The sequence below is a fragment of the Balaenoptera musculus genome, chromosome 5 (genome assembly GCF_009873245.2).
Source record: "Balaenoptera musculus isolate JJ_BM4_2016_0621 chromosome 5, mBalMus1.pri.v3, whole genome shotgun sequence".
NCBI lineage: Eukaryota > Metazoa > Chordata > Mammalia > Artiodactyla > Balaenopteridae > Balaenoptera > Balaenoptera musculus.
The window spans coordinates 103,898,998-103,913,016 of NC_045789.1; the positions used below are offsets into that span (position 1 = coordinate 103,898,998).

General features: G+C 42.2%; 1 protein-coding gene across 2 annotated transcripts in view; it reads right to left on the reverse strand.

The window, feature by feature from the left end:
• The window catches only part of EVC2 (EvC ciliary complex subunit 2), a 143,864-nt gene that overhangs the window by 86,067 nt on the left and 43,778 nt on the right, over nt 1-14,019 (reverse strand). For both annotated transcript variants that reach the window (XM_036852531.1, XM_036852532.1), the window contains exon 9: nt 11,470-11,609. In XM_036852531.1, coding sequence (XP_036708426.1) covers nt 11,470-11,609 — 140 coding nt within the window. The remainder of the gene's footprint in view (nt 1-11,469; nt 11,610-14,019) is intronic.

The following is a 14,019-nucleotide window of genomic DNA, read 5'->3' on the forward strand; positions in this document are numbered from 1 at the left end:
AATGAACCTTCCCGAACATCAGAATCCTTTGTGAGAGTTGCTATGAGAATTAAGTAAGGGCATGGGTGTGAGATGCTTGGTGGTGGTCAGAGCCAGAGCAAGACTGGAGCTAAAACCCTGTGGGCACACTATGCTTCCAGAAGCTTCCGGGACCAGCAAGTCATGATCATTTCCTCCTTTCTCCTGTCCCAGCATGCCTGGGGCTGAACCACCTCCATTAGGACCATAGCTGGGGAGCCTGATAAAAATCAAAGGAAATATTCCTTCCTCAAATGCTCTGTGTAAGAGGCAGCCTATGAATAAACAATGTAAAAGATAAACAACCAAGCAAACCAAGGAAATGCTCTTTGTCAAAAATAAATCAGCAATATAGGGCAAAGTTACGGCTCTGATGGGTCTCGGAAATGAGGTAGCAATCAAATCACAGGCATATTTAGAATCCCAGCTAAACCTCAGGTAAGAATTACAAACGGGATAAATGATTTGCTGGAGAAACACTCTATTTTTAGTGGGGAGACTATCACAGATTCCCATGCATATTAATCCCCTGACATTCTGAGTGACATTTTTCTTTCTGGGAGTTTCTAAGCCTGACATAAATCAAGATGGAAAGATTAAAAGTAATTGGCAATGCTACGATTTTTTAAACAATCACCAGGTCCCAAAATGAGCGTCCAATCACAGTGCTTTAAACAGAACTGGCATGCAATAAATATTGAGTGTCAGGATGGGGAGGGAGGGCAGAGAGACGGGAGAAGGAAGGGAGGAGAAAATTTAGTTCTCTAGCTGAAGACTTTCAGGTCATGCTTGATAATCAATGTTAAACACTCCTCAGACAAAATAAGATCAGTTCCCAAGGAGAAATAAATATAAAAGTCCAGAGTTACTAAGTAATTTACAAGAATAAAATCTTGGTGAACCCCAATATCCCTATTGCATTCACACACCAGGATCAGCAAATTGCTGCAGCTGAGAATAATCTCATAAAATATAGGGATAAAGGAAGACTTTACCCCTATATTTAGTGTTAGCTTTTCATAGGCTAACACTTCTTGAATCTAAAACAAAACCGGGATGATCAATACTTTCCTGTTTTATAGTACTAATGATACTGAGCAAGACCCTGTGGGGTTCCTGGGCAAAAAGCCTTTCTGTGTCCCCCATTTCTTGATCACAGGAAATAGGCTTCATTCAGCCTCTATGAACTTCCCTGAGAACCATAGGGCAGATTCAAACAGATGCTAATTAGGGAAGGGAGAGGACACTAGACAAGGGAGGAACAGTCAAGAAATAGTGCAGCCTTGGGGGAGGGTGCTGGTTCCCCCTCAAGGGATACACATAACAATATCTTTGAGCTGTTTTGCAGATACTGAGACCCCCACCAGGTGGGAGAAATTAACTGTGTGCTGCCCACAAGCCCGTAGACCCCAGGCCAGTTGGAACCAGGAGGTTGATGATGCTGACTCCCGCTTACCTCACCACCAACCAATCAGAAGAATGTCCACGAGCTGATCACGCCCTGTTTGAACTATTACTATAAAACTTCTCCCTGGGGCTTCCCTGGTGGCGCAGTGGTTGAGAATCTGCCTGCCAATGCAGGGGACACGGGTTCGAGCCCTGGTCTGGGAGGATCCCACATGCCGTGGAGCAACTAGGCCCGTGAGCCACAACTACTGAACCTGCGCGTCTGGAGCCTGTGCTCCACAACAAGAGAGGCCGCGATAGTGAGAGGCCCGCGCACCGCGATGAAGAGTGGCCCCCACTTGCCACAACCGGAGAAAGCCCTCGCACAGAAACGAAGACCCAACACAGCCAAACATAAATAAATAAATTAATTAGTTAAAACAAAAATCAAACTTCTCCCTACCCGCTCCAGGTTGGCACACACAGTTTTGACGGCAATATCCCACTGTGGCCCACTTTGCCTGGCAAAGAAATAAAGCTATTCTTTTCTACTTCACCCAAAACTCTGTCTCCAAGATTTAATTTGGCGTCAGGGTACAAAAACTGGATTTGGCTTCATTAATTACTCAGGTCAGAAGGTGACAGAGTCTGATCTACTTGCAAAATGAAATATCTAAGTGCTGATCACACAAACCAAATCATTTCACTCTACTCATTTTCAAGTTTTGGAAGAAAACAGACTTTTAGTTATGAAATACATGGATAATCACCTGCTCGTACCACTTAATATAATTAGAGATATTCACGAATCTCTGCCAGTAACCACCCCCCTTCTCCCCACTGCCTGTCCTCCCCTCCGCTCTCTCAGACAGTGTGGAGAATTTTAATTTGTCGCCCTTGGCATTCTGATGAGGGAATTAAGCTAAAATGAAGGCTTACAACTGAATGGCTGCACAACCCTGACACCCAGCAATGGATTAACAGGCCCGATTCCCAGCTGGGTGCCAGCTCAGCCCAGCACTCACGAAGCTGATGGCCTGGCCCTGCACCGAGGCACTCACTCAGCTGGGAAGGAGCTGCCTTTCAAGCAGGAGGAAAGCCCCTCTCTGCTTAGAACACCCTCAGCCCACAAAGTGCTGTGAGTCAGACACAACAGATTTCTCCTCTCGGGCCGATAAGTGGTCCCTCTAAAGACGAGGAGGCCACACTCTCTGTTTCTGATTCTATCTTGGGTCCATGTCTATTCACCATCAGGTTCCAGGGAGACAGGAGCACACAGATGCTCAATTTTGCCTCTGAGCTTGTAACAGAGCAGGACCCTATGGGGCCTTCCCGGGACAGACCCCTCCCCCATATCCTCTGCTGTAGCTCCTCTCTGAAGGACCTAGATAACAGTATCAGATGCACATTTCTTGAGCTGTTTTACAGATGCTAAAACCCCTACCAAATGGAAGAAATAAACTACGTGAGCATGTAGCCCCCGGACCTACTGGTGCCTGAGGATTGATAATGTTAACTCTTGTGACTCCGCCCTGTTACCTCACCATCAACCAATCAGAGAACTGTGCAGGAGCTGCACATACCCTGGGAGGCTCAGGGTGGCCTCACCTGGCCTTTAAAAATGCCTTGCTGATCGACTCAGTGCTCTGTGGTGACCTAAGTGGGAAGGAAATCTAAATAAGAGTGGATATATGTATAACTGATTCACATTGCTGTACAGCAGGAACTAATACAACATTGTGAAGCAACTATACTCCAATAAAAATTTTTTTAAAATGCTTTGCTGAAAACTATTATATATAGAATGGATAAACAACAAGGTCCTACTATATAGCACAGGGAACTATATTCAGTATCTAGTGATAAACCATAATGAAAAAGAATATGGAAAAGAATCTATATATGTATAACTGAATCACTCTGATGTACAGTAGAAATTAACACAACATTGTAAATCAACTATACTTCAATAAAATAAAATTTAAAAAATTCTTTGATGAAACCTACCCGGGAGTTTGGGGTTTTAAGCACTAGCTGCCCTGAACTCCTTGCTTGGCACCCTGCAATCAAGCTGTACTTTCCTTCACCACAAGCAGGTGTCAATAGATTGGCTTTACTGCAAACAGGTGAGTGGACCCCAGTTTGGTTCAGTAACAAGCTCTTCCATTTTCGGTTCTATCTGCAATGTTCTTGAGAAAGACTCAAGAAAGTGCTGATCATCTTGAACACTTCTCTTCAGCATCTGCTAATCTCCCTTTAACTTAGATCCAGGCTTAGAGGCCACATCGCAGTGAAAACTCTACCATCATGTATCTTTCATATCAGTACACTTCACAGTATCCCAGGGCAGTAGGTAGCTTATGGTTTACCCAGATGAGAGATGAGGAAACTGAGGCTCAGGGAATATTTGTAAAGTATCATGTGCTCAATATTAAATTCTGAGAAAGCTCAAGACCTGTTCTGTCACTTACTAGATGTGTGACTATGGATAAACCTCTTTACTTAGCCATGCATCAGATTCTTCAACTATCAACTACTGAAAATAAGATGCCCTAAAGAGCATTGGTATGAGGACCAAATTAACTAAGGCCTGGGAAAGAGACTGTACATTTTTATATACTACCCAAATATGAGTTATTATACAAGAATATAAGGCATTATAACTTATCAGTATGGTAATGACTCAAAATTCATAGAAATTACTCCCCAGTGGGAAATGGGCAGATGAAGCTACGCCTCTTGACTCTAGACTCAGAAAAAGTTTGCTGTACATGGAATCCAGTTTGAAGGGTTCCCACATGGTCCCAGTATTAATAATCAGCAGTATAACAAGAAAGCAAAGACAGAAAAAATAAAAAGCTGATAAAACCAAGTGAGAATCCAATCTCTTCAGATGGTATATTTGGCATAAATAGAACTTCCAAAGACCTCTGCCCCAGATTCAGCATCTAACTACTGTCCTGAAAGTGAACCCCTCTCCTTCCTCCAATCTCCTGGACACTTCTGCAGCCTCTGGATCTACTGAGCAGCTGGAACTGTTGGGTAGTCCCCCCCTCTCCCCCTCAAACACAAATACATAAATAAACTAACAAACAAAACCCAGAACCCTGGGGAGTCATCCAAAAATTTTCCCTCTCCTTCAATGTCCAAACTGCACCCGCCCTGTGCATACACACACAGTAAGGTAACAACGAGTTACCCAGTTCTGTAGGCTTTTCCCACTTGACCCTCTCCTCCTCAAGTCTACTGTTACCACCCGATATCACACCTCAACATCTCCCGTAAAGTCTCCCTCACTCTCCCCTCTAAGCCATTTGCCATCTGCATTCAGAGTAGTCTTTTAAAACAAAATCTACCCATGTTAATAAATCATTGCCTGGGTCTCCAATGCCTACTATGGAGTCCTGGACATCCAGAGATCTCTGTGACCCAGCTCCTCTTCTCCATCCTAAGTCGTCACTTAAGTAAGTAAACCAAGGCCACATGGGGATACAGCCCAGATTTAAACCTGACCTAACTCCAGGGACCATGGTCTTAACCAACGCACTCAATGGTCCTATTGCTCTATGCTATTTTGAGCCTTGTCTGTTTCCACGTCTATCTCCCTCCTAGGCTGCCACTGATAACAGGGACTCTATCTGGTTCATTGCTCAGAGTATGGTTTACACAAAGAAGGGTTCTGTTCCTATTAACGGTGGTCTAGGTAATTCTGACAAACTATCCCAGTGAAAACAGTTAGAAAAGTTGGACAAAAACAAAATCTGTTTGAAAGCATCTGAGAGCTAACAAGGCAGTGAATAAATATGAGGCTAAGATCTAGGAGAATAAGGAAGCTCAGAGATGGCAGTCCCATATTTGGGGTCACTGTGTTCCTAAGAGCATCTTGTGGTTCTAGAAGAGGCAGCCCAGGGGGCTGAAAAGCTGAGCAGAATTTCTGATGATGAAAACTGGAGTCCCAAGACTGCTGAGGAGATGTCACCATGATAAAATCCCTTGGTCTTTTGGTGGGTATTCATACCTTAGTAGTAAAGGACACCTGAAACAGATCAGCCCTTGGAGGAAATGAAGCCCAGCTTCGAATGAACTCAATTTCTGATTAGACTGAGGTAATCCATAATAAAACCCTTAGTTGCCTGGAGGAAGATAACATCATCCTAGTCCTCAAACTGTCTTCTCCATTTTCATTTACAATGTCTGGCACACAATCAAAACTACCTAGGCATACAAGGAGACAGGAAAATCGGATCACAAACTCAGAGGAACGAGAGGTAATAGACACAGAACAGGGGTAAAGATAATGAAGTTTTCAGACAGAGACTTAATAATTATGCTTAATATGTTTGAGGAAATAAAAGATAAGACTGAGAATTTTAGCAACAACTGAAAAAAGGGAACATATAAAGAAGTCATCTGCCAATATCTGTGAAGTGAAAGAAGGAAAGGCCAAATTGATGAAACTTACTGAGTGACAGTCAGCCAACAGACTGTGTCCATTGCCTGGCCAGGAGAAATCGTGGTCAGTGCAGCACCCTGATTAAGGGCATGTACCCTGGAGCCACAGTGAGTGGGTTTGAAACCTGCCCCTCTCATTTACTAGTGTGTGCCCTATGGCAAGCTTTTTAACCTTAAGTCCTCACCTGTATGATGGTAAAAACATCAATGCCTGCTTCCTAGGGTTATTGAGAGGATTATACATATTTGCAAAGTTGTTAGAACCATGTCTGGCTCTACGTTCTATTACTCATACATAGAACATTATAAGTATTTGTTAAATAAATAAAAAGAAATGGGTGTACTGGAGGACATCAGCATCATGGTGGAGTGAGACACTCTCTTTGTCTCCCCTTCAATCAGTAATCAGTAAAGCACCCACAGTGCAACAAAGGTGCCTCTGCCTGACAGGATGCCAGAGAATTCCACACATTTGTACATCTAAAGGTGAGCAGACTGGAACACAGAGAGGGGGCAGAAGTGGGGGAAGAGCAGGACTGGTGCCTGCAGTCCTGGCCCCCCAAGTCATGGCAGATGAACCCACAGCCCCAAAGATCCCAGTAGCAGCAGGGGGAAGCAGCACACAAGACTGACATCCTGGCCACAGCAGTGCCCATGGCCACAGGCAAGTGGGCAGCAGTGGCAGTGGGGTCTGGGACCCTGTCCCTCCAGCCACTGAGGCACCCATGACTCTGACCCCTCAACCCCCTAACCCCCAGCAGCAGAGCCCATGAACTGTGTAACACTGGACAAGGCAGAGGTGCCTGTGTGAATCCAGATCCCCTCCACTACCCCTTGTGGTGGCAGAGCCTGCAACTCAGGGATTCCCAGACGCGGCAGAAAATCCTTTCATCCTGGTGCCCCAGGTAGCAATGCCAGTGACAGTGGCAACAGCAAGGCACCAACAAACCCGGAGACACAAGAAGTGATAAGGAAGACATGGAGCCACACCTCTGACGGAGGCAGTGGAGGATGAAAAGTGCCAACTCTCAGATATAACTAGAGGCAGCGCAGAATCAAGCACAACGGTGTTTGCTACTTCAAAGGCACTGGCAGAGGAACACCTCACCAAGCACCATGAAGGACCACAGTAACACTGCACCACAAAAAGAAAATGACAATCTCCAGAAACCAAACTGAAAGTCACGGAATACTGGGATCTAACATATAAAGAATTCAAAATAGCTGTCATGAAGAAACTCAGTGAGCTACAAGAAAACTCAGAAAGGCAGTTCAATGGGCTGAGAAATAAAATTAATGAATAGAAGGAATGCTTTACCAAAGAAATTGAAACTCAAAAAAAGAATCAAACAGAAATTCTGGAGCTGAAGAACTCATAAACAAGGTAAATAATGCATTAGAAAGTTTTGGAAATAGAGCAGCCTATATGGAGGAGAGAATGAGTGAGCTCAAAAATAGAAATCTAGAAAGATACAAGTAGAAGAGGAAAGAGAAATAAGATGTTAAAAAACAGGGAAATTCTATGAGAGCTATTCAACTCTTTTAGTAAGGGTAACATTAAGGTAATGAGTATCCCAGGGAAGAGAGGGAGAAAAGAACAGAGAGTTTATTTAAAGAAATGATAACTGAGAATTCACAAAGCTGGGAAAGGAACTGGATATACAAGTCTATGAAGCTAAGAGAACACCTAATTACCTCAAGGCAAAAAGACCTTCTCCAAGACACACTATATTAAAATTGTCAAAAGTCAATGACAAGGAAAGAATTTTAAAGGCAGCCAGGGAAAAAGGTTCTTACAAAGGAATCACCATTAGGCTATCACCAGATTTCTCCACAGAAACTTTATAGGCCAGGTGGGAGCAGAATGACATTCTCAAAATACTGAAAGATAAAAACTGTCACCCAATAATATTCTATCCAGCAAAGTTATCATTCAGATATGAAGGAGAAATAAAGGTTTTCCCAGACAACAACAGCTGAGGGAGTTCATCACCACCAGACCTGTCTTACAAGAAATGTTGAAAGGAGCCCTTTGATCAGAAACAAAAAGGCAAAGTACCCAAAAGTTTGAGTAAGGTGATAAACAGAATCAGAAAATTGTTACTCTTTCCCAGAATAGGTTTTAAAACATTTTATCATAGCATAAAGGTTAAAGGAGGGGAAAAAAGCAGAAAAAATAATGGTAACTACTTCAGTTTGGTAACTCACAACATAAAAATGCATAATTTGAGAAAACAAAAACATAAAAGGGGAAGAGGAAAAGATGGAACCCATAGAGTTGAACGAAGATAAGACACTATCAGCATAAAAAGGACTATTTTATCTATGAAAAGTTTTATACAAACCACAAAACATAAATCTAGGGCAGAGACACGAAACATAAAAAGAGGAAACTGAGAAAAACATCAGAGAAAACCACCAAATCAAAATGGCAGACAGAAACACAGGGGGAAAGAAAACAGTGGAGAGATAGAGCAACCAGAAAACAAAAGATAAAATGGCAGTACTAAGTCCTCATCTATCAATAATAACCTTAAATGTAAATGGACTGAATTCACCCATCAAAAGACATGGAGTGGTTGGATGGATTAAAAAACAAGACCCAACTACATGCTACCTCCAGGAGACCCATCTCAGCTCTAAAGACAAGCACATGTTCAAAGTGAAGGGATGGAAGATGATACTTCAAGCAAATGACAGCCAAAAAAGGGGGTGTAGCCATACTCATATCAGATGAAATAGACTTCAAGCCCAAAAGGTAACAAGAGACAAAAATGAACAGTATATAATTATAAAGGGGAAAATTCACTAAGAAGACATAACAGTTATTAATGTATATGCACCTAACATAGGAGCACCAAAATATATAAAACAATTATTAACAGACCTAAAGGGAGAAATTATTTCACACAGTATTGGAAGTCTTAGCCAGAATAATTAGGGAAGAAAAAAACTAAAGTTATCCAGATTGGAAAGAAAGAAGTAAAGCTGTCACTATTTGCAGATGACATAATTTTATACATAGAAAACTCTAAAGACTCCACCAAAAAACTAAAAGAAATAATAAACAAACACATAAAATTGCAGGGTACAAATCAACATACAAAAATCTGTTGCATTTCTATACGCTAACAATGAGCTACCAGAAAGAGAAATTAAGAAAAAAATCCCATTTACAATCACAGCAAAAAATATAAAATAACTAAGAATAAATTTAATGAAAGAAGTGAAAATATGTACACTGAAAATTATAAAACACTGTTGAAAGTAAGTGAAGGAGGCACAAATAAATGGAAAAATATTCCATGCTAGTGGATTGGAAGAATGACATTGTTAAAGCATCCATATTACCTAAAGTAATCTACAGATTCAATGCAAACTCTATCAAAATCTCAAGGACATTTTTCACAGAAATAGAACAAAAATTCTAAAATTTATGTGGAACCACAAAAGACCCTGAATAGCCAAAGCAATCCTGAGAAAAAAAGAACAAAGCTGGAGGTATCACACTCCCTGATTTCAAACTATATTACAAAGCCATAGTAATCAAAACGGTGTGGTACTGGCACAAAAACAGATACATAGATCAATGGAACAGAATTGAGAGCCCAGAAATAAACCCATGCATATATGGACAATTAATTTACAACAAAGGAGCAAAGAACATACAATGGATAAAGGACAGTCTCTTCAATAAATGGTGTTGGGAAAGCTGGACAACCACATGCAAAAAAAAAAAATGAAACTAGATCACTATCTCATATCATACACCAAAGTCAATTCAAAATGGATTGAAGACTTAAATGTAAAACCTGAAACCATAAAACTCCTAGAAGAAAACATAGGTGGTATGCTCTTGGTCATGGGTCTTAACAATATCTTTCCAGATATGTCTCCTCAGGCAAAGGAATCAAAAGCAAAAATAAACAAATGGGACTACATCAAACTAAAAAGATTCTGCATAGCAAAGGAAACGAAACTATCAGCAAAACAGAAAGACAACCTACCGAATGGGAGGAGATATTTGTAAACAATATATCTGATAAGTAGCAATATCCAAAATATATAAAGAACAGATACAACTCAACAACAAAACAACCCAATTGAAAAATGGGTGGAGCTGAATAGACATTTTTTCAAAGAAGACATACAGGTGGCCAACAGACACATGAAAACAATAGCACGAATTATTAGGGAAATGCAAATTAAAACCACAATGAGATATCACCTCACACCTGTTGGAATGACTATTATCAAAAAGGCAAGAAATAACAAGTGTTGGTGTGAATGTAAATTGGTGCAGCCATGATGGAAAATAGCATGGAGATTCCTCAAAAAAAATAAGAACAGAACCACTATATAATCCAGCTATCCCACTTCTGGGTATTTATCCAAAGAATATGAAAACATTAATTTGAAAAGATACATTCACTCCTATGCTCACTGCATCACTGCAATTGCCAAAATATGGAAGCAACCTAAGTGCCCACTAACAGATGAATGGATAAAGATGTGATATGTGTATGGAATATTACTCAGCCATAAAAAGATGAAATTTTGCCATTTGCAACAACATAGATGGATCTTGAGGGCATTATGTAAGTAAAATAAGTCAGGGGGAGAAAGAAAATATCATATGATTTCAGTCATATGTGGAATATAGAAAATAAACAAACAAAAACACAAAATAAATGAACAAAATCAAACACATATATACAGAGATCAGAATAGTGGTTACCACAGAGGAATGGTGGGGGAGGGCAAAATGGGTAAAGGGGATCAACTGTATGGTGATGGATGAAAACTAAATTTTTGGTGGTGAACTACTGTAGGGTATACAGAAGTAGAAATATTTAATGTTGTACACATGAAATATATAAACCAACATTACCTCAATAAGTAATAAAATAAAATAAAGATACTCAGGTCCTGGTCCTTAAAAGTAAATTATAGATAAATAGATAAAAATTTTAAATAAAATAAAAAATAAAAAGAACTGAATTCAGTTTAGCCAACAATCACATCACCTGGTCTGGCCTCTCTCTCAAGGTGTTACTTCCTCTCCTTCAACACACTACTCAATACTCCAATCCACACATCAATCATACTGAGCTCCTTACACTTCACCAAATGTACATATCTTGTTCACTTCCTATCTTGGCATCTGTCCTGTCTTTCCTCTGCCTGAAAAGCCTCTCCTCCCTTCACCTACTTGAAAAACTTCTGCCCGTGCTTCAAGAATTAGTTAAAATATCTCTTCCTCTGGGAAGCATCTCCATGACCCACTCAGAGGTAATTACTTTTTCTTCTGGGCTCAGCTAGCCCCGATCTTAGCATGGTACTCATCAAACATTTATGGTCACTTCTGTTTCTGTGTTTGTCTTCCTACTAGGTCAGACTGCCTCACAGCTCAATCTATGTCTTATCTCTTTTCTCAAATACGAAGCATAGTGTTCAGGGCATGGCAGTTGTTCGATTATGACTACTGAATGACAAATTAATGATTAATAGGATGAATTAATGAATGAAATACATTCAGTGTTTGCTCTCATGCTGCTACAGGTAAAACATTCATCATATCCATGGAAGTATAATGTGACTTAGAATTCTTACTCTTCTAAGGCTTGAAGCATGCTCCCGGGGTCCTCTGAAGACAGAATGTCTATCATTTGGTCATTTAGAGCGAGATCTTCATTCACACCATCAGCTGAGGTGAACTGGGAGCGCTCCAGCTTGCTCTCATGATGCTGAACCTTCAGGAGAATTTCAGAAACCACAATTGAGTAGGCCTTCTTGTGAATGTCACATGCCGGAAAAGTCATGAGGGAAGGCGGGGATCTGCAGTCAGAGAACCTAGCTGGCCCCACCACTTGTGAGCTGGTAAGACTCAGGCAAGACATTGCACTTCCTTGAGCCTCATTTTCTCATCAGAGAAGTGGGATAATAATTCTGGTAGCCCTGCGCAGGCTTGTTGTGTGGATAAAGCAGAGCAATGGATGGAAAGACCTTTATAACTATAAAGACATAATAAAAATATTTCACCATCATCATCACCACCATCATCACCATCACCATCATTATCCCCATCCCCACGATCATCATCATCGTCACCACCACCATCATATTATCACCATCATCATCACCATTATCACCAACATCACCATCACCATCACCACTATCATCATCATCCCCATCATCATCATCATCATGCAGAGGAAAATTACAGTTGGCAGATGGACTTCAACATCATGGATCTGGCTGGTTTCTAATCAGACTATAGAGTTGTCACATGGAAGTGGCATCAGAGATAATTAAGCTCAACCCTCCGATTGGGTAGATGATATACCTGTTTTGCTCACTATCATCATTATTTCTGCAGAAATGCATGATAATTATAACTAACATTTAAGAATTCCTGTCCCTGTGCCTTGTATGTGTCATACCATGAAACCGTCACACAAAGTCAGTGTTGATGCCCCCGCTTTACGTATACGGAACTGCAGCTCAGAGAGATGAAATGACATTATCTGAGTTCCCACAGCTCATAAAGCGCCTGCTTGGTTTTCGACCCAAAGTCTAACTAACTCTAAAGGCTGCCTTCTGTTTACAGCATGTTGTCTCCTTGGTCACTACCACAATGGAAAAAAATTTCTTTAATGTGAAGAGAGTTCGTTTTGTGATGCCGGAAAAAAAAATTTTATAAGAGGCTTCAGACCTTAAATCAAATTCACACTTTGCTTTCCTCCTGCGGTCTTAACAATCAGCCCTTAATCTCCAAGAAATGAATCCTGCTCCTTCATCGAAGTAGCAGGGTGAGTTTTGTTCTTCTGTGATTGATAACAGCTTTGGGAGAGTAAGTGGAATGTCTTATTAGATGGGCCATTTTTCTTTTCTTCACTTCTGCCTGCCAAGGAGACTGTGGGCTGACCTCACTTTGAAATAACAACTCTCTTCTCCAGGAAGCAGAAACACAATGAACAATGGGACAGGACTGCCAGCCTCCAGAGAGGGTGGCGGGGTGGTCCTCGGAAGCCAGGCCCCAACCTACACCCGGCCACGTGAAGCAGGCTGTTTAGCTTCACGGGCCTCAGTTTCCTCACTGTACGGTGAGGGAGAAAGATGACAGATGTTCCTTCCAAGTTGCTGGACCTCTGGGTGACAGAGTCACAGCAGCTGCAGCCTCCATGGCCCTGAAGGAACAAACAACCTACCAGGGTGCTCAGTCCCAGCAGTGCCTTCTCACCCTAGGACGGTGCCCTGCCTTCCTTCCTCTGTCTGCCCATCCTCTGCCTGGGGGCTCATTCATTCCTTCACACGTTTAGTGAGTGCCTTCTAAGCGCCAGGCTCTGTACCAGGCAATGGGGATTATAGCAGCCAGCATCCATGCTTCATCCACGTCCCCTCGCCCTTGCCGTTCAGTGCCTTTTAGCCCAAGATCCACCAGCCAACACCTACGCTTCCTCCCCTGAAGGCTCCTGCTGGCCTTCAGAGCCCATGCCAGGGAAATAACGTTACCCTTTGTCCTGGCCCGCTCACCCCCCTGTCCTCAACCAATGACCAATGGGATTTGATGGCTAAATACCCCGGCTCCTTCTCCCCTCAGGCTTTATCCCGGGTGGGATAAAGCCCCAGGTGCCCACAGTGGTAGCTTGACTGACTGCCTTCCCTTCCCGCCTCACTTTCCCACCCCCTACCATTACTTCCTGGGATCACTTCCCATATAAACTGTTTGCCTTTGGATCCTAGTCTCAGGATGTGCTTCTGTGGGAACCCAGGCCAAGACAGGAAAACAGAGATTGAGGAGTTCACAGGTGGGGATAAATGCTGGGTGGGGTCCAGAAGCTAGTGCGGGGACCCAGAGAGAGAGCCCCCAACTTAGCCAGGAAGTGGTCAGTGATGACTTCCAAGGAGAGGCAAGGCCCGAGTGAGTCTTAAAGGATGCGTCAAGAGTTCTGCTCATTGAACAGCGGAGAGAGGATTATAAAAGCATCCAGGTGAGTGCGGAGACCTCAGCAGTCATTGGGTAGAGCCGGAAGCTGAGATGTGAAGCTGGACCACAGGGGACTTTCTTTATAAGCCATGTTAAGGCATCTAGGCTTCACCCTGGGGACAAACAAAGTTGGGCTTCACCCTGAGGACAAACAAAGTAAGTCTTCAAAGACT